Source organism: Empidonax traillii, unplaced genomic scaffold, assembly GCF_003031625.1.
Source record: "Empidonax traillii isolate 1590-97213 ecotype Southwest subspecies unplaced genomic scaffold, ASM303162v1 scaffold1685:size78898, whole genome shotgun sequence".
Classification (NCBI taxonomy): Eukaryota; Metazoa; Chordata; class Aves; order Passeriformes; family Tyrannidae; genus Empidonax; species Empidonax traillii.
The window spans coordinates 4,873-30,988 of NW_020956878.1; the positions used below are offsets into that span (position 1 = coordinate 4,873).

Here is a 26,116-nt window from a genome sequence, read left to right on the forward strand (position 1 = left end):
GCACTAAGTTGTGCCACTTCAGTCCTCTCAGCTTTTCCACTAATTGTCCACAGGTCATTTTTACATTATTCATAACTTTCTTCGTATGCAAAGCGTGGGTTTGAAATGAGGTTCCAACAGCACTGGCCTAGGGCTTTTCTTGCCACTTGTTATAAATATTTGAAGCAAAATAATTCCCTCAGAATTCTAATTCGAAGAGACGGTTGTTTTGGTGTTTTTTTTTTTTTTTTTTAAATTAAATGGAAGAAGTTCAAAGAATTATTTTTAAAAGGGCTTGAAGGAAGAATTTGTCTGTGCTAGTGTGGAGCAATTATAATTGCATATATTGTAGACATGCAGGTTTTTAGATTCCTGTTTTCAGCATGCAAGATGAAAACTGCTCCATATCTCACTCCAGCACCTCCACAAAGTTCTTATCTGCTGAAACAATTACACGTGGCAGTAATGTGCACAGTTTGTGCTATTCCAACACTGACTTGAACCACAATAAATAAAAGATATTCTCTCCCTCTCTTTCATCATCCTCAACACTTTGAACAAACACTGTTAGGTAATCTCCAAAAATAGCACAGATGTCCTTCACTAAAGGGAATCCTTATCTGCTCCACACCAGCTCGAAGCCCATCTCAGACCAGGTCCTTTTAACATCAAAAATCTGTAATTTTTTCCCCCATTTGCATGATCTTAACTCACTACTGCTTTTCAGTCCTTGTGGATCACCCCTGCACTTTCTCCTGGGTAGGAACCACTCCCTTCCATCACAACCTCAGGAATATCTCATTTGCTGAGCAGCATTTAAGATTCACTTGACTACACAAGCTGCACATTGTGATGCTCCTGGCAAACACCAATTTAAATAAATACTTAATTACAAGGGTTTTGATGGCTTACATTACATACAAATACATTTAATAGAATCAGAGAGTGCCAGAATGGTTTGGGTTGGAAGGGATCTTAAAGATCAGCCAGTGGGATGATCCACGGGCAGGGACACCTCCTACTATCCAAGGTTGCTCCAAGCCCCGTCCAACCTGGCCTGGAAACACTTCCAGGGATGGGGCAGCCACAGCTTCTCTGGAAAACCTGTGCCAGGGCCTATCCACCCTCACAGGGGAAGAATTTATTCCCAATATCCCATCTCACCCTGCCCTCTGGCAGTTTAAAGCCATTCCCCTTTGTCCTGTCCCCCCATCCCTTGCCCCCAGTCCCTCTCCAGCTCCCTTGGAGCCCCTTTAGGTACTGGGAGGTTCTCTAAGGTCTCCTTGGAGCCTTCTCCAGGCTGAATTTCCAATCCTTTGAGTGCCCCCCAACAATATCATATTTATGTACACATATACACACTCTGTACAAATACTTGGAAATTTTGGGAAATTTTTGTGGTAATAAACACCAAATTTTTTAAAAAATCACAACCTCATTATACATCAGTATACAACAATATTCAAAAGCGATGTGCTTAACCGTTTGCTCATTGACATCATTTACCTTCCTGTTCCATCTCCTCAGACACCCTTCTCACGAGAATAACTCGTGGTCTCACACTCCCCACTGGTGCAGCTCCTTGGCTCTCCTCCTGTGGGTCACACAGTAAAACCACATCACAAATCTGACTTTTGATTACCTGGAGCTTCAGGAAACACCCAAAGAAGTTTTTCAAGATTCATTAAAGGATATGCACTTGTTCAGCCCTCAATCAGCCTGTTGCTGTTGCCTCTGGGCAAATATCCCAGGAGCAGCAGGTATGGATGGCCAAGTGCCATTTACACCTGGAGACACAGGAGACCCTCCATTTTTACTCAAAGCACGTGGTGGAAAGAGCACATTATTTCCCTGGCTCTCTTCAACATCTAGGACTTCTCCCTAGGTATGATCCTCCTGACTAACAAGAGAAATTTGAAAGGGAAAAGAAAAATATCAACTGGTTGGTTTGGGTTGGAAGGGACCTTAAAAATCATCTTGTTCCAACCCCCTGCCCTGAGCAGGGACACCTTCCACTAGCCCAGGTTGCTCCAAGCCCCATCCAACCTGGCCTTGGACACAAGGGGGGGGTGTTTTTTTTGTTGTTTTCTTTTGAATTTTTAATAAGATGAACCAAAAACCAGTTTAAACTGAACTGAGGTGCAAGCAGAAGTTGGGAGATAACATATTCATAACCTACAATTATGCATTCCTGAAGATTAAAAAAAGCCATGTCTTTTGAAATACTAAAAAAAAATGAAAGCTAATGAGAATACCAAAGTGCCAATCCCACTTCAAAAATGTGGATTGTATAAAAACACTCACACTCACAAAAGAGCATCACGAACATATTTTGCAACCAAACGATTCCCTACGATTTTAACAACCCAACTGGGCCTTCAGATGACTTCGATTTACCACCTCTGGAATGTTTAGCCAGGCAAATATGACTTCAGTGTTCCTGTCCCTGCCATGATCAGGGTGATTTATTTGGAGTAGAAGAGCTCAGCTTGCTCCCAGTCATCCTCCTGCTCCTCAGAGCTGAGAGCAGGGTGGCAGAGTGGCCACAAAGCACAGGCAATTGTTGAACTGTTGCACAAGAAGGGGTCAAACTGAAGATGCCTTTAGTCTGGCTTTATGTCTGACAGTGGCTAAAAGCATTTATAAATCTAGAGAAAAAAAAAACCTGATGGAGGAGCAGCCAAGGAATTTTGGGAGATAAGAGAATTCCTATATGACTTCAACTGTTTGTTTTGGAGGGGGTGACCACACAGATTTCACGAGTGAAAAGGCATTTTGCTCGTGCCCTCGATGAAAAAATTCAGTGCTCTTTGTGCTGGTCAAAATCTGATCTCCACACCAGTGCCAGGGAGCAAACAAGTTGGACACAGATGATCCCTGACACCAGGATCCTGTCTGGTTCCTGCAGGAACCACCCAAGCTTTGCCACAACAAACCCCAACACCCAGGAAGATCATTCCCAGTCGAATCAGAACAAAGCTCTGCCAAGGTCAGCTGGACTCCACCTGAAATAGTGCATTTTCCTCAGGTCTCTCAGCAAACCTTGCCCCTGAACAGATCTGTCTGCTGGCTTTGTGTGTAGGTGAGACAGTTTAACTTCAGTGAAGGCAAAACACCGCCTGCAGATGGAAAACAAGATGTGGAGCAGCTGATGTGAGAATCAGTGACTAACCTGGGAGCAAACCTTTCAGGGAGTTTAAAGTGATTATTTTCCTTAAACACAGCACACAATGAGTGAATGAATCATCCCGAAAGCCTGAGCAGCTCTTGCTCTCCTAGGCTGGTATTGTGCTCCCAGAAAATCTGATTCCCACAGGCAGGTGACGAAGCAGATCCAGCTGTGGAGCTGAATGCAGATGCCACCCCTAACTGAAGGGAGGGGAAAGGTTCATGGTTGTCACGTGGCAGGGAGATGCTATCAAAACAAGCTTTCCAATCATCTGCTGCAGGGATCATTTTTTGCCTTTCAGGGAAGGAGGTGCAGATCTGGCAGAGGATCTGATGGAACACGGCTTTGCCCCATCCAGGAGGGATGTTTATTGTCATTGTCACTTATGGGTACAATCACAGCATTGAAAAGCTGAAAGGTGAGGGAGAAACACTGATTTGGAACCTGACATCAGGAATAAACACACACACAGGAAGAGAAATTTCTTGCACAGGTAAGACCATGTCCATGGGCAATCTTACACCCAGTAAATTATTATTTCCCTGCACCCAAACGAGCAAAAAATCAGTCCTAACCCCAGCAGCTGATGGAGATGCAGGAATCACTGTATTCTTTACCCCAGCTAAGGGGGCTAAAAGAAGGGAACATGTTTTCTCCCCTCTGCCCCCATAATTTTGGCCAGTGAGACAAGAACAAGGACCTGTGAGCTTCACCCCAACACACACAGCGGTCACAGAATCCTGATTGGCCCATGAACAGTCATTCCAAGAAACAAGATGTTCTGGTGATCTCAAAGTGGAAGGGGCATGACACTTAAAATCCTCAGTGAAGATGCAAACACATCACTGCAGGTGATGTATTTAAGGACTGCTCAGACACCAAAGGCATCAAGGCTCAAAAACACAAACCCAAAAGTGGCACAGGGTGGGTTATGACATGGCAGTTGGGTGAATAAAAGATACTTCAGGTTATTTTATCCAGAGCACCAGGGAAGGGCAGAATTTACCCATGAAAACAGCAACCATGGTAATATATAATCACTTTCAAACACCCTGTGAAGCTTCACATATTAGAGAGCAGTCTGCCACCTCGTTTTTAGCTTTTGCCACTTGTTATTTGAATTTATCTCTAGTTACCAAGTAAACCATCGTCTCTAGGTAACAGCACATACTAATAAAAAAAAAAATCAGCTGTCTGGGTTTGAAGCAGAGATCAATAGGATGTTCCTCCACCTTTAAGTGTTTTGAGGAACATTGTCCTTTACTGCCTTCCCAACCCTGCCCCTATCAGGACAAATGAAGCTCCTGAAATGCTCAGTGGGTTAAAACTTCTGAGGCCAAATCTCTCCCTGCTGTTCCCTCTCCCAGGTACCCATGATGTCGTTCCCTGGATGTGAAGCTCTGTGCCCCATCTGAACTGAGTAGCAGATTAGTATTAAATCCTGTGAGAGCAGTGAAGCTGTGAGGAAGAGCAGAAAAGGTAAAAAGAGAAGGTAGAAAAGGAACTGTAAGGATTTGCCAGGGGAAACACAATCATTTTTATTACACACACGCAGTTCTGACTTCAGTTTCTCAGCTGAACGTGTCACTTCAAATACACCGGTTGTGTGATGTCAGAGACGACAGTGGAATAGGAAAACCTGTTTTCCAAGGTTCCAGTTTGCTCCTTCTGAGTAGTCACAGAAAAAAAAAGTCCTTGCAGCTCACCTGGGACAGATCCTCTGAGGGAGATGTCACTCTGCTGCCTGGCTGGGCAGGATTGGAAGCCGGCTGTGACTCCAGCTCAGCCAGAAGCATCGGCCCGTGAGTTGTATCTGCATCTCCGAGAATTTCTGCCGAGAGAAAACAAGTTCCTTGATGAGCCAGAGCAACGATTTCCTGGTCAAAACGCTGTGGCAGAACGTGCAGCCTTTCAAAATGCACCAGTGGGCTATGCAATATTAGAGAGAGTGATTTCCTCCCTACATGGCCTGTTGTACAACCTTTAAATTATTCTTGTGGGAAAAAAAAAGAAAAAAAGAAATAAGAGTCTCTGGAAATTAAAAAAACCAATCAGTTTTATCATCTGTAGATTTCTAATGTGGCAGCATTTCTGAGGGGCTCAGAGCTGTACAGTTCATCATACCTTGGATGCTTAATGAGCTTTATCACACTTATGGAAAGGGACTGGAAAGGATTCTTCAGGAAATTATTAAAAGAAAGCTGTATATAGTCTATTTTAAAGGGATAATTTGCTCTCTAATCCAGCATTTATCAAGCTTTTGCAGCCTGCAAGTATGTAAAGCATCTTTATGAAAAATGTACTGACAGCTCCTGAACTAACTTTAGCCTTCTGCTATCATACAGAGCCAAGGAATGAATTTTAAGCCTAATTAACTATAATCATTGCTTAATTAACTGTAATTATTGTTCACTTTAAGACTGCATGTGCCACGTTTCATTTGCATGTTGGTTTCTCTGTCTATGACTTCAAGCACTGAAAACAAGGATTTATAAATGAAGGGCTGCTGTTGGGTATCTGCACAAGCAACACCCGCTCCAGCCTACAAATGGACACCATAACACAGATAAAAACTGGTCACAAACCTGAAAATAACCCAGACACAAGACACACAATCCCCAAATTTGTTACAGATACATCTGTGAGTGGCTCACTGTGAGAGAGAAACTGAATACTCACTGCAAGGTTCTATGGACAGAGAGGCACAGCCTGAAATATGTGACCTTTGCCACCCGCTGGTGCAACAATTGTTGAATTTTAGCGCTAAAAATAACTGTCCAAGCAGATGATGGGCTTCAATTGCAGCTGTTGTGGCCACCAGGGAACAGGTGATTTGACTGGCAATCACACAGTAGTGGTGAGATCAGAGATGTGGAAGGAAAGTGGGAGCAGTTGGGGATCATTCCTTCCCCATCTTCACAAATGGATTGTTTCCTATCCAGTGTTGACTTCACCAACCAAAGGAGTTGGCAACAAGATTTTCTGTTCCTCCCTGACATGAAAACACTCTTGCCTTGAAAGGAGATCTGAGCTTTTATACTGTGATGTTTCCTCAGCAGTGCAATGAATGCTGGGCTGTGTTTGGAGGTGGGGAGGGAGAGAAGCTCAACTATAAATCATCAGAATGCAACACAACTCAGTGTGGGATCATTACAGATTGTGGAAAAGCACAGGGCAATTCCCCTATGATAGTTAGTGCTACAAACTCACAGCTACTTTAAAGGGTTACTCTCTGTGGAAGCAGTGGAAATGTTTAATCACTTCAAAACCAAGCAAATATTCTTATTTCTCCAAGATTGTTTTTGCCACGTGTCGAACACGTTCAGCGTCAATCCACTTCCTTCCCAGCGGCCAAGGGTTAATGATGTGAGATCTGCTTCCCTCGTCACATCCACGCACGTGAAAATTAAAAGGACAGGAAACCAGCTGTTTGATCACTTCGATTTACACAATTTCTGATGAATCAGTGCAACCAAGCTGGTTTTGCAACAGCTTAATAATGATTTCGGTCTGGTTTAAACATATTTAAAACCACAGTCAACAAAGAGTTTCTGCAGCTGTTAAATTAAACAAGCATGGATGTACATTTTCAGATAACAATGGAGACACTGGGATAAAAAAATAAGGGAGAGGAAGGATGGACCACTGGCTTCAGCACTGGTTTCCACTGGAAAGAAATAAAAGTCACTGGTTCACCACAGCAATTTATCCCTGCACTGCCCTGTACAAGCCACTATGTGTGTGCCTCAGTATCCATGTGGGAAAATATGAAATATTAATGTCCCTATCATTAAAGGAATGGATGAAGCTGAAATATGTCGTCATTTATGGGACACTGCAGCATCACTAGGATGGAGTGCTAAAAGCCAAGAGGAGCAGGGCTGTGCCAGGGGACAGAGAGAGGCAGCTTGAACTGCTGGTGTTACTGCCTGTCCAGTGGAAACCACCCCCATCAGTGGGCAAACTAAGTGTTCTTCAGGACTGAATTTGACTTAGAAGAATAAAATACATACCTTACAAGTTAACTTTTGCATAGGCAAGTGGGTACTTGCCATGATTTTTGTTCAAATTGTTAAAGATTGCAAAGAGGAGTAGAGGTTTGAATTAAATCCAGTTCTCGGAACAGGGATAATTTCACTGTAGGAATTGCCTGTAAATTTTGGATTTTGAACATACTGGCTGAAATTATTTCAGATTCTGTTACAGAACCCCCTGAGAATCCCAGAGAAGAATGACCAGTGTACCTCCAATGTGAGTGAGCTGTCCTGGGGATGCAGGACAGGATCCCTGGTGTGCTCTGTTCCCAGAGCTCGGAGCAGCTGGATGGGCCAGGAACAGGGAATGTCCCAGCAGGATTCTCTCTTCTGCTCTGCTCAGCCTGGGTCTTTGACCTTCACTGAGCTCCCCAACACTGCCCTCAGAGTCCTACAGGGGACACCAACATCAGAACAGCAGGGATTAAAAAAAAATCCCAGTGTTTTTTTCCAAACCCAGGAGTTGTTTCCTAATTACACTAACACTTAAAACACATATAAACCTAAGTTATTTGCATTGAATAAAGAAAACAAAGCCAGGAGACATCAGCTGGGGTTGAAATTAAGACCTACCTGTATCAATATTGGACAGAAAAGGGTGCCTTGCAGCCAAACAACATTTATTTTGTTAGTGAGACCCCAACATGCCCAAAACCTCAGTTCTATTTTTAGCAGGTGAAGCCTTTAATGTTATAGATTCGACCACTGCTGACTGCCTGACCTTGAACCACTGACAGCATCTGAAAGCTATTGACTCTCTGCTGTACTTCCATTTTCAAGCAGGTTTGGAGGGCACTTAAGATAGGGATGGTTCTCTGCATCCTGACTTTCAAAGCTGCATGGAAAAAATTCCCATGCAGGAAAAAAACAGGTTGAACACATAAAGGTGTGCAGAGAATTATCCCAAGGCAATATCAATAACACACAGGAGGATATCGTTGCTCTCATAAAGCAGAAGGGACCCCTGCACACACCTTGCCAGAGTTTATTAATTTATTAGTTTATTAGTTTAGGGGGGAGTTTATTAGTGACTGAGTGGTCCATGGCTATGGGAAAGGGGAAGAGCAAATGAGAGATGCATTTGTAATTGGCAGTGCTGATGAGAAAATGTCACTGCAATTACAGGCAGAACTGGGAGCTGACACTGTAGAAAGCTTTTCACCAAGTCCATCCACCAGAGCTCATTAGCAAAATAAAGAAAGACAAAGGAGCAGTTAAGGAAGTGAGTCAAGTCAGTCATTATTTAGACTAAACTGACCAAGACAGAAGGAAGAAACTGCACATGCATCAGTAAAAGCACAAAAAGCAAGAGCTGCTGTAAATAAAGGTGTTCATGGACCATACTGCAGCACTCAAAGTTCACTTCCTTCCAACATTCCTCCAGCTATGTCAGTCAGAATAAACACCCCAGTCCAAATTGCTGTTTTCCACACAGAAAGGACTTAGATGCACAACAAAAAAAAAAAAAACCCTGCCATGCAGATAGTCTGCTTTTTATGCCAACTGAACGGGAATATTTTGAGGTTTTGTTACCTCAAAGAGCAGCATCAACACCATGTGCAAAGTGCACAAAGTCCTTGTCCTGTCAAACATTCCACCTCTGCTGCTGAAGTGCCAGGGAATTCCCTGGCAACAGGAAGGATAATCTTGCAGTGTTTTATCCACTTGGGGAGTAGGAAAGCACCACTTCAAAACTACTGCTCTGGAAAGCAAAAGGACAGTGAGTTACCTCCAAGTGGTCTATTCCTTCTGGTGGAGAAGCAGGTGCTTGATTTAATTTGGCTAAAAGAGTCAGGACAGGATCCCTGGGAAATCCTTTATCCAGCCTCCTCACAACTTGCCCTTCACTCGGAGGGTCATCATCCTAAAACAAAGAAACAAACCCCATATAATGCATGAGCCAAAACTCAGGATATTCTGTGTTTCTACGGCATGAATGAAAACATGGATATTAAATGGGAAAACATGCACAGGCCATGTATGTGTAGAAATGTTTAGGAAGGAGAGGCAGGGAGAAGAGAGGTGGACTCCTACTCTAGGACATTTAAATTTGCCTCATGGAGCTTGGAAGGGAGATTGTCTGGTCCATCCCAGCTGCTCGAGGCAGTTTCTTTCAGCTTGGTTACCCCCAAAGTAAAAACATTTGTCATGTTTAAAAACGGATTTCCTGAATTCCAAGCTGTGTCCAGTGCCTCCTGCCTTTCACCAGGCACCAGAGTCTGGCTCTGTCTTCCACTCCAGCCTCAGCAAACCCACTTGAATAATTTAATCACACAAGCAATTAAAAGATGGCTCAAAGCTGGAACAGCTCAGAGCATAACAAGGTTCTATTCTGTTTCAGATGTCTTAAAACTAAAAAACAATAAAGAAACAAAAAAAAAAGTGTATTTGCTCTCTCTCACCTAAAGAAGTACACAAATCCAACTTTTTAAAATATAAATTAGTTTGGATAATGAAAAGAGTTTTTGTCTTTGATGTTCTGAAATTCTAACACTCTTTTTGAGTGTACAGCTTGAAAGTGCAAATTCAAGAAGCTGGGTAAGTGAAAATGTTTACAGCTAAAGATGCCCAAGGTGGAATCCACATCAACTCTGTTTCTTTGGGAGACATTTCCTTACCATCTCATTGGCATCTCGTAAAGTGCTGGATAAGCTCTCGCTGAGGTTTGGAAGAGACAGCCCTCCTTCTGCTAAGAATGAAAAATATTTTGTGTTACAGCTATTCAAAAACACGGGAAAAAAACAAGACCACATTCTTTAATAATTACAACACTGTGCTTCGGTAAATTTGGAAATTCCTACTGCTGGATGTGTTATAAAGGCATGTTTTCATATTTCTTACACTTTGCTGTCAGTAAGAACTTAGTACCACATGGTACTTAAGCATGACAAGTCCCAATTATTTTCCAAGTTGATCTCATGACAAAAGAGCAGATTGAATCTCTTTTTTTTTCCTCACTAATAAACAGCAGCATTTTGTTCAGACACCAGAAAAAGAACAACGAGCTCTCTTCAATCTTCACGAACTGAAAGCTGAGGACCAGGTTAATGCTTGCACAGTTGTACCAGAAAACGTATGAAATGTAACTTCAGCGGACTGGAAGGGTTTATAAAGAGTAAAAATTAATTTAAATATTAATTTCCACAGCTGTATGCAGATGGTTACCTCCTGCAGCCACCATCTGCCCGTAGCTGAAGAGCAGCTCCCCTTCTGAGATGGGCCTGTCTGTAGTTTCAGTGTCTGTGGGGGTGGTGATGATGCTGCTTTCCTGCGTGGACACTCCAGAACTGACGGTGGGCACGGGGGATGGAACCTGAGGGTGGCTCGGAAGCGACTCCAGGGGCCTTGGAGGTGACTCCAGGGGCCTCGCTGAGGGCTGGGGGGATGGGACAATCAAGGCCTCTGGTTCCTCATCGTTAGCCACTGACATCTCACTGCAAAGTGAGAACATGCACCAAACAATGAACAACACAGACTCAAGTCCTAACTCAGTACTGGTAAGAAATTCATTCCCAAGTATTTTTTTTTTCCAACTGAAGGAACACAGCATTTCACGGAACAGCCTGAGAACCAACAGGGCTAAATAACATTATTAATAAATTTTGGGCTCTAACTAAAAATGACCAGGTGTGCTCCCAACGAGGTAAGAGAAAAAATAACTGCCAATAATGCAATATTTCACTGTCACTACAGGCATTACTGGCAGGTGTCAGCAGTTCACTCTGTACAGCACTCAGCAGGACAATGAACAAGGGCTGATACACCCCGAGAAAGGTTCCAATTCCACATTTTTCCTCCAATATACAACACAAGCAATTAAAAAAGAAACCAGAATTCTGGCTTGTCTCACTGCCTCCTGACACACAGCTAAAACATTCCTTTCTCCTGGCTTTTTGAGGACAGATGCAGAAAGAATATGCACATTCATGGTTTTGAGAGAACTGTGCAGCCTGTTCAACTCACACGGCCTGGGGACGGACAGGATCCTGAGCTGAAGGACTGAGTTTCTCTTCTTCCAGAGGAAGTTCTGCCCCATCCCAGGGGTCTGGAAGCTTTGGACTTTCCCTTTTGGCAGCGTGGGAGCCCCTCTCTGAGGCAGGAGGGCTGGGTGTGGTTCTTGGGGGTGTATTGACAGGGGTAACCGCCGGGGTGCCAACAGGGGCTGTGGCTGCTGGAATCCCAACTCCTGCAGGTGGGAAGCCAAATCCCAGATCAGAGAGGAAAGCAGGAAGTGAATCACACATCTAGGCAGTTCTACCCAAGCACCTGGGAGTTTTTGTGATACTATGGAGACAAGACTAGATTAAGGAAAGCTTCTTTTAAGTCCAGTGTTGGCAACTGAAGAATTTAAGAGTAAAAACCTCAATTTCTTACTTCCTTTAATAAGGGAGATTGCTCTGCGTTTTAAAAACACTCTTCATTTACTTGAAAAGTGTGAATTTGACTTAATTAACATTAGCAACACAGGAAAGAGCAAAAGACAGCTATTTTTCTGATGTGAAAAACTGTGGAGGGCTTGGGAGGGGTGGAAATGACACAGACCACAGAAATCTGCATTAAGTTTGAAAATAGAACTGTTATCACATAAAAAGATGTTTGCTTTTTATATAAATTAGCCCATATTTTTTTGTACTACATGAGTTCCCACTTGTATTATAGCCTCAAGAATATTTATCCTGAGAGATAACACGGCTTTGAAGAGGAAAATTAAAGGCAGGAGATTAAAGCATATTTGCTGCTTGTAAAACTTCAGTTCTTCTTTTCAATACCTGTTTCTTTAGGTTTTTCACTCTCACTCATTTCTGTGGGAGATGGGGATGGCTCTGGAGTTTTGACTGGGGGCAGTTCCTTTTCTGAAGGTGGTGTTGGTGGTGGGGTGGCCTGGGGGGTTGGCAGTGGCGTCGGCACGGGAGACTCCTGAGGGGGGAGAAAAAAATCATAACCACAGTTGTTATCTGCAGGCAGAATTCCTGCCTCCCAAATATCCCCAGAGAGAGAGAGCTGGGGAAGAGAGGGAAAGGCAGGTTTTCACAGAGCAGGAACAGTGGTTGCTTGGATACATCTTCAGGGATCTGAACACAGAGTTAAACGGTGTGACCGGAGAAAATAAATTAAACCCACTGCAAATTAAATTAAATAAAAACCATTAGAATGATGACACTGGAAAATCATTATGTAGAGAACAGAACAGGCTATTTCACCCACAGTGATCATCTGGTCCAGCTGTCAGAGCACTTCCAAGGCTGACCAAAATTTAAAGGATGTTGTTGAGGGCGTTGCCCGAAAGCCTCAGAACCACTGGCAGGTCTGGGGTATCAACCACCTCTCCAGGAAGGCTGTCCCAGGGTTTGACCACCCTCTTGGTACAGAAATGCTTCCTCATGTCCAGCCTGAATATGAATTATATTATTTTATGAAGTTTAATAAAGCATTTGATTCAATGCTAAGCGAGCAAATATTTCGTGACACGGATGAAATGGAGCGATCCGGTAATTTTATGGGAAGAAAAATCAGCTAAAAGGAAGATGACAAACAAAGGAACAGCCAAGACAGGAAAGCACCAAAATAAGCACAAACACAATTGTGATGTTCCTTTTAAAGATGACAGCAGTGGACATAAATCTGACAAGTATGATGGCTGTCATTTAAGCTGCTATGGAGGAACGTGATGGATCTTTCCAGAATTTTTCCAGGCTCTAGGAAGACTTCCAGTTTAGTTGCTGAAGAATAAGTCCTGAGACTGATAATTTTTTTATTAAAATCTCTTGTGGAAAGTGGAACATGCCATCACATTTGGCAGCTCACATTGTGACAACAAAGAAGTAAAGAACAGCTGAAGTTCTAGACAGGAATATCCCAGTGGGAAGGGACAGATCAAGATGCATCCACTGCATATTCCAAAACTTCTGCCATGAGCTGGGCACAGATGGGAAAAGGAGCATTAAAAACCCCCTCATGAGAGCACAAGTTAAAGGACAGCTAATTAAACACTCTCTTGGAGTGGGCAACATATATGGAATAAGGAAAAAAACACCCATTTCAGGATTGTGAATAATTCATAATCCCAAGGATATTTCAGTGGAAGTTGTTGGTGCAGCAACAAAAGGGCCATCAGTAAATGCAGAATGGACAATAAAAGAGGTTTCCAAGGACCAGAATAACAGGCTACAAGGAACATCTTGGCCATCAGGCCCTCCTTCCTCTGTAATGGGATGGGAAGAGATGCAGGAGTGAACTGATCACTTCTGACTACACACTGACCCTACAGCAGGCACCAGGTGCTACTGCAGCCTAAAGACACTGAGCAGAACAAAATCACTGATCCCACTTCAGCGAAGCCTCCAAGAGTTGCATTTCCAAGCACAGCAATTTCCACCTGCATCCCAAAGACATCACACAACAGCAGATTTGCAGCCCAGCCACGCTGGTAGCAAAATAAGAGCCAGCTGTCTTCTGATTATCAAAGGGAACACAGGAAATTATCCTCTATTACAGGAAGCTCGACTAGTCAATTAAGCATTTACTGAAAACTGCAGAGCTCAAAACTCAGAAAGAATTAATAGCCATTTTAACAGATAGTAAAGAATGGCTGCAAGCCCACAAGACCAAAAATATCACTCTCAGCTTCCTTCTCTTCTCAGATGAAGGAATTATTTTCTTCAGATCTCATTTGTTGCAAGGGAGCAGCACACTTACTTTTATTGAAAATAACATGAGCTGTCTTTGGACATTCAGTTCATCCACCTTTTCCTGTCATCATTCCAGGAAGAAATTACCCCTCAGAACTTCTGTAGGCAGGTTTAGGTAACATGGACACTTACCATCTTAGTCACTGTGCTTGGAAGGACATTGGGATCAGGAGCTGCTCTCTGAGCCTGATTGTCACCCAGCATGGTTGCAATTGTTTCACTGAGGGCTTCATTTACAAAATGATTGATCATTTCTGAGTCCACAGGGACACCAGCATTGACAAAGAGCTGGAATCCTCCTCCACCTGCAACTTCAACTGAAAATAAAGGAACATAAAACTCACGTCCAGGTCCCACTTCCTAAACTGCATGTTCTATACTCATTGTATTCTCCATGAGCTTTTGAACATTCCTTTGAAAAAAGTGTGGTTTTTTTTTTTTTTTTTAACTTTAAAGATAAACAAGAGTAGAGAAACAATTCCTGATCATGAAAGAAGGCAGCAGCAAAGAGCAGCGACATCCCAGGAGAAATGCATTTCTCTCCACTCTCACACAAGGTGGGGGCTCATTTTTGACATATCTACGAACAAAAGAAAGGCAAACAAACATGACAGGCTTGGCAAAACGCCAGGTCTGATTTAGATGGCCAGTAACAGAAGGTGATTTGTACAGTGGGGTGATTTATGCCTTCTTTTCCTTTCTTTTTTCCTTTTTCCCCCCAGATAATTTATTTCAACGGCCTTCTAACACCACGTAAATTAAAGTGTGCACTGCTGCTTTTTACAGTTTCACTGGTTCAGCACTACCCACCCTTGGGCTCAGGCAACAGCTACCTACACATCTTGTAAAAATGAGCCAGAAATTGAGATATCCCATCTGCTGGGAACAATAACTCCCACTTACCCATGTCAGGGCTCCCAACCTCCTCATCTTCACTCTCCGAGGTGCTGACACTGGGCACTGTTTCCTTCCCAGCTGGGCACAGCCCACTGATAATCTTGGCCATTATTTCCTGTTCCACCCTGGCAGGAGAAAATCTCTTTAACTATCAGCAAACACCAACACACACCTAAAAACTCCCAAAAAAGAGCACCTAAAATGAAGGGCAGCTCCAAGGGAAAGGAAGAAGGGAAGAGAGGAGAGAAGAGAGGGCAGGATAATTAGGGAATCATTCCCTCTCCCATAGATATTCTCCTGCCACTTTGTTCCATTGCCACTCACCAGTTTATCAGCCTGTTCTCTATGGTTTCTCTCCTCTGGATCAGTTCATCCAGCACATCAGCAGGCTGCTGAGGGGCAGAAGCCACTGGAGGAAACAAAGGACCATTGTATTTTGGAGAGGCAACTTTAAACTGGCCATTGAGCTCCAGCAGAGGCTCAGAGAACTCTGGAATTTCATCCCTCTCCTCTTCCTGCTCCTAATGAATAAGCAGTAAATTGAGTTATGGGGCAATGTCACTGAGGTAGCTGTCAGGTTTTTTTTTTTTTCTTGAAGAAACACTTGTAGATGTGTCACAGCACACAAACCACCTTCTCCCTCCTCAGCCTGGCCTGGTTAATTGATACAGCTCTGAGCTCAGCAAATCATAAATCTGCAGAGCTCTAAAGTTCTAGGAACTGCTAAATAAACCATGATTTGGCTCTTATTTCCTGCCCAGGGCAGGGAGCCAGTGCTAATGCTAACACCTGAAAAATGTATTTGTGATATAAGTCAAGTTTCTTTAATGTTCCTCCCCTAAACCAAAAGCTTCAGGAAACTTCCTACAGTTACTTGTTGAGTTGGGGTTTTTTTGTTTGTTTGTTTTGTTGGTTTTTTTTTTTTTAAATGAATTAAACTTGGTTCTTTAAAGCCTCCTGTCTGAAAAGACACACTGCCCCAAGTTAAGGTAATCTGTCAAAATTCTAATGAACTTGCAGAGCAGACATGAATGTTTGACACACATGTTACACGTGTGTTTACACTTCCATCAACTCCAGCTGCTGGAAGTTAAAAGGCATTTCTGGGTGGTAATTCACAAGATTCTCCCAGACATCTTGATTTTCATGATAATGTGCGAATTTCTAAAAAATTTACAGAAGTTCCTTGGGGTGTGTTATAAAATGTTTGGCTGTTCCCAAAAGATTCCTCCCTCCTTTTTCCCTGGATTCACAGCCCCAAGTCCCAAGGAGCAGTCACCAAGCTATCCCACTGTCCTGTCTCCTGATGGATGAGAACCTGCATCCTTTCCCTTGTGATATTAAAATATTAAAAAAAAATATTAAAATCAAATGTCTCTAATGGGAATGTGATTTTCTAAGAAGAAAATCTGGAATGGCACAAAGAGATGGAGAGCTGGGCCCTGAATTACCAGTGAGAAGTGTGTGATGGTGCTTAAAAGAGCTCCCTGTAAATCCACATTTACTAAGATTAATTTCCAACACAGTGAAAGGAGAGAGAAAAAAAAAAATCTTCTTTTCCCTCACATAAATTAAACTTACTTTTAACCCATAAAATAAAAAAAAAACCAACCTAAACCCAAACATGCTATATATTATCCCTGAATAAGAGAACAAATCACTGAAAACAGAAAGAACAGAGAAGGGGGAAATAAAAAGATAAAGTGACATTTTCCCATCTCCTTCCCTTACCCAGCATTAATAATTCTCATCTACCTCAATATTACTTTAAAACTGCAAAGTCAGAGAGGTCCCTGATGGGAATTACAACAAAGAGCTATTGGGGAACAGGATCCTTCTGCATCCTCATGTAGGGATAATTCCTCAAAGAAGCAGGAATATGGATATTCCTGCAGAATATGAATATTTGGGGGACAGCCAAAGATCTCTGAACCATTCTGGGCAGGGAAATAAGCAGTTTGGTTCCCCTCTTGCTGTCAGGATGTCTGTGCTCAGAGCCACAATTCATCCTGACAGCAAATGTGAAGATGTCTTTGTCCAGCATTTCAGGATGCACTTTCTTCTCCCTGCTTTACTCCATAAATTGGCTTTGATGTTGCCTGTTTAATGCTTCTGAGAGCATGCAAAATGCAAGCATCTGGATTAAATAAACCAAGTCCAGACAATAAATCTTTCATGGATTCAGTAACTCTGACAAACTTTTGCAGTCCTCCTGCATTTCTAAAATATTTGGTATTTAACAGTGCACAAATCCACAATAATGCACGAACCCAGAGGAAAATTGTATTCATTTCTGGGGTGATATATCATCTCTGCTGAAATAAAAAAAATAATATTACAGCCAGTATTTAATTATACAGATTGAACTTGAACATATATCACCTTGTAGACCAATCTTGAATAATCTGCACTTAATTCTGCATTTTGCTTCCCTGGGGACTGTTGAAAATACCTATCACGACTCCCAATCAAAAAATGGCATAAATTAGAAGGTCTTTCAGATATGATTGGAATATTAATCACTGTACTTTATTACAAAGTAGTAAGCTGAAATTCTATTTCCCCAAATTACCTGGAGATAACTCAAAAAAAAAAAAAAAAAAAAGTTGGAAACGATCAGTGGTATGGATTAGTTTTGTTCCATTACCAAACATGTATATGCAGAGTTTTTTATCAAAGCCTCCCAAAACTTCAAGCATGGATTCCTTGATGGATTTCTAAAGGAATTCTCCCAGGCAAGGCCAGGATGCACTGCAGGTGTCACCTGGGATCTTCTGCCTGAGGGAAACCAGGGCTGAGGAAAATGCACTTGCTCTGTAAGCTCTGGAAGTTCTAAATTTTGAGTGCTGCGGAAATTAGAAGCAAAAAAAAAAATCTGATAAACAAGTCCCCACTTTGCACTCGGGGCATGTTTAGAGAGAGCAAAAAGGGTCTCCAAGCCTAAATCCCACTGGATTTGCTGAAGGTCCCCTGGGATGGCTAGAGCTCTGGGTCTTTAAACACAAGATGGAGAGGTAGCCACGGGCAGGGACACCTTCCACTAGCCCAGGTTTGCTCCAAGCTCCGTCCAACCTGGCCTGGAACACTTCCAGAGGAGAAAAAAACCAGGAAAAGATAAACCCCCAAAAAGATATTTCACACAAATACTTCTCCTCCTCAGCTCTAACAGAATTAAGTTTTCATAATAAAAGGGAGAGGGGGGGGGAAGACAGCAATGAGCTGGTTTTCCATATAGAGTTTTATGCACATTTTTTTTCTTGAATCTGAAGCCTCTTTTATAACAATAACTTTGCTTTCTTTTGATGTCTTAAATACCCCTGCCACTCCAGAGATTGATTTTATGTTTCCACATTGTGTTTGCCTTGCACATTTTTAAGAACATTGTCTGTGTGGTCACAGGCCAAACATATGTTTCACTTGGAACATTTTTTATTTTTTTTTTGGTATTGTGGTTAAAATACATCTCCTCGCCAAAAAGAGAAGATAAAAGCAATCCAGGAAAAAAAGATGAAAACAGAAAAGATGAATAACTATTATTCACATAATAAAAATTTAGCATTGCAGCGTTTTTTGTCAGTTCATAAAATGATTTCTTGAAGAACTTTCTTGTTTAGTTTCATAAATTAAAGCTTTTTTTTTTTTTCTTTAATGCAAACAGAAGAAGAGTGTCCACACAGATTTAACTCCTCCCCTCCAACAGCATCAGCAACTTTGAAACTATGAGTGAATAAAGCATTTGCACAGTTGTGATAGACAAACCACCAATTCAGGGCTGTTTTAACCCAGTGATGATGTTAAATGAGGAATTCATTTTAAAAATAAATCTGGCATGGGGAAGGGACCCACAAGGATCGCCAAGTGCAACTCCTGGCCCTGCACAGGACCCTCCCCAAGAGTCCCATCCTGTGCCTGAGAGCATTTTCCAAACACCTGAACTCTGCCAGGCTTGGTGCTGGGACCACTTTTCGTGTTTGTCCTTTCTCCCCTAAACTTACAATGTTTGACTGCAATGAGGTATTTTAGGACCTCAGAAGCACATGCAAATTGCTCTGTACTGAAATTTTCCAAAAGGAACCCTCAGATAATACTTTCATTCTTCCAAAGTGAGGTCACCTTTCTTTAAAGTCTGTCAGAGAATCTTATATAGAATCACAGAATGGGTTAGGTTGGGTTGGGTTGGAAGGGACCTCAAAGACCATCTCATTCCAAGCCCTGCCATGGGCAGGGACACCTTCCACTAGTCCAGGTTTCTCCAAGCCCTTGGACACTTCCAGGGATGGGGCAGCCACAGCTTCTCTGGGCAGCCTGTGCCAGGGCCTCATTGCCCTCACAGGCAAGAATTTCTTCCCAATATCCCATCTCACCCTGCCCTGTCAGTTTGAAGCCATTCCCCTTGTCCTGTCCCTCCAGGCCCTTGTCCCCAGTCCCTCTCCAGCTCTTGGAGCCCCTTCAGGCGCTGGAAGGTGCTCTGAGGTCTCCCTGGAGCCTTCTCCTCTCCAGGCTGAACAACCCCAGCTCTCCCAGCCTGTCAACATATTCATTACATTAAGAGTTTAAAATTGTGAAATCCAAGTGCTGTAATCACTGCTGATTTCAGAGAGAACTACTTGTATTTCTAGTGGATTCTAACATATCCAAGTAAAAGCTAATTTAAGCTTTTTGCTCTAAGTCTCCCAAAGCTACTCTACTTAACCAACACACAGTAATCCCTAATATTCTTTATAGCACTCTAAACTGGTATAGCATTGCTCACTATGTGCACTTTTAAAGCTGCTAGTATTGTTTATAATTGTTTTCAGATATGACAGAATTATATAAAACAAATACACCTCTTTTTTTAAAAAAGAAAGGACCCTTTTGCACTGTGATTACCTGCATGACATCAGTGACGCAAATGAAATTTGCTCCTGGAAACTTTGTGTCTTCCTCTTCACTGGGTACATCTTCTGGGGTCTTAGAAAGACAGATTGCAATTGTTAAGGTATTTCATACAGGAGGGGGAAATGCATTAGCAGAAAAGCTTCATGACAAGAATGCAATTAAATCACCACTCACTGTCAATAGTCTGAGCTGAGAGCAAATGCTTTATCCACCTCACAAGTCAGGAGGAATTTCTTTGCACAGCATAAAGAGAGATTATTAGAACAACTTCTTCTTGCATGCTGACAACTAAAACCTGCTCTTACCAGACCTAATGGAATATTTCAGCATCAAAAGCTGTAGGGCAATGGTCCCTTAAGTGTCTTAAGCAATTTACTTATGTACAATTTCTACGGTGTTATTTAATAATCAATCACAGGATGTTTGGGGTTGGAAGGGACATTAAAGACAATCTCCTTCAGCCCCCCTGCCATGGGCAGGGACACCTTCCACTAGCCCAGGTTGATCTAAATCCTGTCCAACCTGACCTTGAACACTTCCAGGGGTGGGGCAGCCACAGCTTCTCCGGGCAACCTCTGCCACGGCCTCCCCACCCTCACTGGGAAGAATTTCTTCCCAATATCCCACCTAAACCCCCTCCCTGTCAGTGGGAAGCCATTCCCTCCTCCTCTGTCACCCCAGGCCATTGTAAATAGTTCCTTCAGGCTGCACTAGGTCACCCCAAACCCTCCTCCCCAGGCTGAACAATCCCAATCCCCTCAGCCTTTCCTCATGGCAGAGGTGTTTTACTATGGTGATTATTCAATCTTGGAAGAATGGTGTCTTGCTGCAATTCCTCATTTTCTTAAAACAAATACCTTACACTATAAATTCCTTAGAATTATTACTCCATTTTTCTTGGAGCTGTCTCATTTCTCTAACTAAAACAAGGCAAGGAGATAACTTTGCAGCAACTAAACATGTTTTCTTCTCTGAGCAAATGTGAATTCCCAGACAATCCCCACCTGTATCACAGCATCCCCAGGAGGAAGGGGAGGTTCAGAGCCTGCAGGAACGTGGTTTAAACTCACACTGCCACTCGAAACACTGTCGATGTCCACATTTGGTAACACCTGGGAAAGGAAAAACAAAAATATCAATATAAAAATCTATGTATTAGCTTGGCTGTCAGCACTAAACTTTTCGGGTTCTTCCAGTTGCTACTGAGCCACTAAACTTCAGTTTTCTCGTGCCAACAATCAACTCCAGCCCACCAGGTAAGGACTGCAGGGGTTGATTAATCAGCAGTGAAAGCCTTGGGTTGACAATCATGCCTGAAACAGAAATCTTAAAGGTCAAAGCAGCCATCCAAGAAAACTGACATTTATGTTTTATATTTTTTTGATTCCAAGTTTGTTCTGGTTGGAAAATCTCATTAAAAAAAAAAAAAAAAAGAGAAAATGTGACATAAATCTATTTTACACACACCCTGCCTAGGTGAAACAGGGAAGAAATAGTTTTCTCTTCTCATAAAATAATAAAGGTAATTGATAAAATAGGAGTGAATATATTAGCACAGCATGAGAACTTCGTGGTCCCTCCATTCCTTGTGTTTTTATTGCTTGCTGAAAACCATCTACTGATGTCAAAGAGCATTAGTGGTGGATCAGACCGCCTTTAATTAGCATTCATTAAAACAAACAAACAATCATCACTCTTGACAAGTACCTGCACAGAGAGCTGAGGTGGATCCTTCTTCTCTGATCTCATCTCTATCACAGCTATGTTTGGTTTTTTTATCTCAACTGGAGGTTTTGGCACCTGAGGGAGGGAGGTTGTAACTGTGACAGGGTGTGGTTTGTCCTCAATGATCCCAGCAGGCTGCAGGGTTGTGCTGCTGCTCCGGGTCTGACCTGAGCACGGTTGAAAAACAATTAAAAATACAGATAAGTCTCCAAAGTCAGTGAATTCATAAATTCATTAGAATTTATTTCTGTCTGTGTCAGACTGAGATTCTGTGTGCAATTACAGAGCAATTAAAAAGCCCCCTATTAACACCACGCTGATTCACCAGGTAATTTTAAGGCTTTCCCAGCAGAAATTGTAAACTCAACAGTGCCATTTTTAAAATTCTTGACGGTGGTGACACCTACTGCTGAAAACCAGAATTGTGTTTGCTGTTCAAAAACTACACACACCGTGCTTCCCTCACCTCAAACTGACAGGGAGTAGCTTGAGACTGGATATCAGGAAGAAATTATTCCCTCTACAGGAAATAATGGCCCAGGTTGCCCAGGAAAGCTGTGGATGCCCCAACCCTGGAAGTGTTCCAGGCCAGGTTGGCTGGAGCTCTGAGCAAACTGGTCCTGGGGAAGGTGTCCCACGGAACAAGATGATCCTGAAGGTCCCTTCCAACCCAAACCCTTCTGTGATTCTGCTGAAATAATTGCTCTCTCAGGGTGTCTGGACATCCACTAGATATCCAGGAAAAAGTGGAAATGAGGAAAAGCAGAACATTTTAAACTGATCCCCCAGCTATCCTCTGAGAAGAGCAGCTGCAAATCTCGTGGCCCAGGGCACACCATAGAATACTTTGGGTTGAAAGGCACCTCAGAGATCATTTAATTCCAAGCCTCAAATCAGTGATTTAAGGACACACAAGCTGTATTCCCGTGAAGCAGCAGTAATGAACCTCCACACCCACCCTTCTCCAGGTTCTTTGCTCCTACCTAGTGGAATAGCCATGGGAATGAGGTGACCTTCCAGGGGACCTTCATAGGCAGGAGGCACATCCTGACTGGGACTGAAGAGATAGCGATTTTCCTGGGCAAGGGCATACACAGGGTGATGTTTCCTGGGTTTGGGGATGACCCTCTGGGTGTGAGAAGAAGTCTGGGTTCTGGCTGACTTAACCTTTGTACCTGAGAGAAGAGCAGATCAACTGCATGTCATCAACACATCCAAACCCAGGGATGTCCCAGTTCAGGCCAATCCAGGCCTTCCTGCTGAAGGAATTAGAAATTTTTGCTGGGGGATGGAGGGAATGAGGGAGGGAGTCAGGAAGGGTAGAATCTAAAAGTGCTAAGGGAGATGTCTCAGTATATTGACAGCAATGAAGGAGTTCAAATTGCAATTTTTCCAGCTGAGTCCATCAGTTGGAAGCACAGAAACATGGGAAGGACACAGGGATGGCAGCAGCTGGAATGAAAGGGGTGATTCAGCTGCCAAGGAGAAATCCATGATTTAGGTTTGAAATGCAGCCACGAGAATGGCAGGTAGTCAAAAGGAACAGGTAGAATCTGCAAATTCCTTGGTTTAACAACTCACTGCTACCGGCAAATCAAGCCATAAGCCATACCCATCATTCCTGACTTCCAGCATCAAGGAAGCACTGATCTCTCTGGCCGGTTTTTGAAGTTTATTGTAAATAGCAGCCAGAGGTAATTTGTGTGTAAAAGTACCTTCAGTCTATAGCAGAACGGCATTTATTGCAAAGTGCATTTCTCACTATCCAGCCCTGCCAGATCCCACTCCAGCCTCAATTCTTTGCAAACAACGGTTATTATCAAGGAAATTATTAACTTTAATCCAAATGGATAAAGACTGCCTGAAAATTCCTCCCCAAAAGGGAGTCAACGGTTGTGAATCAAACAGAAGTGCTTCTGCTGCTGCTTTGTAGGCATCAGGAAGATGAATCTGGGAAGGATCATGTTGGCAACCAACCCCATCTCTTTGTTACAGCCAAAAAACCCCCTCATCTTACTCCTCTGATGTTTCTAATCATCAAATCCCTGTGTCCATGACCACTTCAGCACTTTTTAGCTCTGTTCACCTTTAGGAGCCTCCTGATTAGCTGAGGAATGAAAGTCAACGGTTACAAAATACAGGAATAAAAAAAAGATTGATAATGTGGCTTTTAACAAACACAGCCATGCAAACAAAGGCAATTCCCTCACAAAGGGAGACAAATTATGGGTTATAAGCCTGGAAACAGGAACAGCAAGTCCTAACTCTTCAGGGAGAGGTCAGAGGGAAGAGGCTCAGGAAAAGGCTTTGCTGTGGGAAGAGGAATCACAACACAAGTGCTGTGGCCAACGGGGTAAAACCCTCAGGTGTCTCAAGAGGATGTCAGAGAGATGGAGCAGGAGGAGATTTCCATGGATGGTAACTCTGCATCCAGTTATTAAGTCTGTATCTCTGGAAGTATTAAAATAGACTGGACATGGAGAGGCCTTTTTTTAAATTTTTTAAGGAAAAAAAAAATCACCTGGAAACTGAAGTAGCTGCAAACTGAAGCCAAAACCTGAGTACAAATCAGATCCTAAATTTGAAACGTCTTGTTTCCTGTTGAACCAGAAGGTGTCCAACCATGGGAAGAAGCAACTAAGGGCAGAATTTCTGATGCTTTTAAATGCTGAGCATGGGCCTTTCTGCCCAGCACAGGTTGGCCAGGAAAACTGTTCTGCAGTCAGAGACAAATTCCTGGAGTCAGCAACATAAACAGATCCAGCTCAGAGGCCTGGGATTTAGCAGAGGTCACACTGCATGATCTCACAGTCCCCCTTGGCCTTGAACTCTTGAGCAAAAGCAGGACTTGGCAGCGCATCTGTAGGGCTGCCAGCTTGTAAAAACAAGGCTCTCCCAGTGGGAATGATGAAGGACTGTACACACACAGCACCTCAGTTTTAATTGCTTTCCAACTTTTCATTTCCCCCCCCCCTCTCAAAAGTTTATTTGAGCTGGGTAGAAACTGGACATTTAATTAATTTAAAAAAAACAAACCTAGTGTCTTCCATGTATTTATCAGTTCACATTATGCAAGAAAACAACTCCAACTTTTTCTTTTTTTTTAAGAAATGATCTCTGTGTGGTTGACTTTTTTTTCTGGTCAATTTTTTTTCCCCCCTCTAACTTCCCATAAGAAAGCGAGCATTAGTCACCACAGTTTATTTGCAAAGAAAATGGTGGAGAGTTATAAAATGACTGAAAAGAGACTCTCCAGATGGCCATTCCAGCCTTAAATAAACATCCTTATTCTAACACACTAATTTAAACCAAGCTCTGACACAAACAGGGTCATTTAATAAGTCTGGATTTTCCAGCCAATCCAAGCCAAGGCCAAAGACTTCCAGCTCTTTCTTCCAGCCTTTTATCACCTGGGACATCAAGGGCAGGAAGGGAATCTGAGGGTGCAGAGCTGGGAAGGGAAGGGAAGGATGATGGGAGATTGGTTTCTTTCTTTCTTTTTTTAAGAACTCAACTCTGCTGCATTTTATTTACTCCTGCTACAGAAGAGCACAGATCTGGTTCTAATTTTATTATTTCTCCTTCCCTGCCACAGCAGGATCTTCCCAACAGCAGCCAAAGCACTTAAACTGCTTCATCTTCACGAGACCCACGTGAAACATCAGCTGTCACTGCTCCAGTTCATTGACAAGGTGTAGAAAGCACAGAAATAAAGCACCTTGAGCAACTGTCTTACCCAAAGCCATGCCTGTATCCAACAAAGGCTGAGCTCATTTAAAAATAAACAAACAAACAAACAAATAAATAAATAAAGTAAAAATCAGTTTCTACCACTTTACAAGACACCTCAGTGATGAAATCAGCCTCCCTGCAAAGGTTGTGACCTTCCAGAAAGGACAAGAGGCCAATAAGTGCAGAAGAAAATTAATTTTGGACTCAGCAGAAGTAGAACTGCTGATTAAATATTTTTTTTTTTAAAGAAGTGACTGTTCTCAATCCAAATCTCAGTGGTCACTGTGTTGCTGTTACTGCTCTACACCAAGTGCTTACCAGCACACATTTTGTTCAAACAAATCTGTGCAGAATAAATTAAATTAGAGGTGTGCAGCATGGCCAGGAGTCAAAATGAGTGATGTACCAGCATAGCATTTTGCACAAAAAAAAAAAAAAAAAGACATGTTTCAAGAGAGGGAAAATAAAATATATAAGCAACAAGACTATCAGTTTTCATGAAACCAGTTCTCACCTTTTAAAAAAGAAAGCAAGTCTTGAGCTTTTCTAGGTTTCTGCCAGGACTGTAAACTCACATTTTCCAGGAGGGTTATGAGAACTGGGAATATTTTTTACCAGTGGCACTTTTTCTCCATGGATCACAGGGAGGAAAAGTGCCAGGACATGGCACCAAGAGCACCTTGGGCCAAACAAGAGATTCTATCCTTTATTTGCTCACTGTATCCTGCAGCAATAACAGATTAAAAAATCTAACACAAATTAGATTTTCTGACATGCCAGTTAAAGATTCACCTTATCTTCTGTGTTAAGGATCAGTTAAATTTCAAGAAGAAAACTAGGAAATCAAACTGATCCAATTAAAACATTACTTTCTACTCACTCAAGATTAAGTTTATCACCACTTAGGTCAGATATCACAGTCCTACTTTTTGATAATTTTTACATGTTTTTAATAGGTTTGAGTTGATGGAACTGAATCTTATCTTAATACTTTGCCTACAAAGCTAATG

The 26,116-nt window shown here is 42.4% G+C and overlaps 1 protein-coding gene across 1 annotated transcript in view; it reads right to left on the reverse strand.

Moving 5' to 3' along the window:
• Positions 1-1,464: 1,464 nt before the first annotated feature.
• Positions 1,465-26,116, reverse strand: part of KIAA0586 (KIAA0586 ortholog) — a 36,834-nt gene continuing 12,182 nt past the window's right edge. Inside the window, exons 16-30 of the mRNA XM_027908379.1 lie at positions 22,358-22,549; positions 21,357-21,541; positions 20,654-20,761; positions 19,641-19,721; positions 15,093-15,289; positions 14,775-14,893; positions 14,004-14,188; positions 11,952-12,099; positions 11,146-11,368; positions 10,348-10,616; positions 9,801-9,871; positions 8,912-9,046; positions 7,393-7,573; positions 4,855-4,979; positions 1,465-1,573 (exon numbers count right to left, since the gene is read on the reverse strand). Coding sequence (XP_027764180.1) covers positions 1,478-1,573; positions 4,855-4,979; positions 7,393-7,573; positions 8,912-9,046; positions 9,801-9,871; positions 10,348-10,616; positions 11,146-11,368; positions 11,952-12,099; positions 14,004-14,188; positions 14,775-14,893; positions 15,093-15,289; positions 19,641-19,721; positions 20,654-20,761; positions 21,357-21,541; positions 22,358-22,549 — 2,315 coding nt within the window. The 3' untranslated portion in view covers positions 1,465-1,477. The remainder of the gene's footprint in view (positions 1,574-4,854; positions 4,980-7,392; positions 7,574-8,911; positions 9,047-9,800; positions 9,872-10,347; positions 10,617-11,145; positions 11,369-11,951; positions 12,100-14,003; positions 14,189-14,774; positions 14,894-15,092; positions 15,290-19,640; positions 19,722-20,653; positions 20,762-21,356; positions 21,542-22,357; positions 22,550-26,116) is intronic.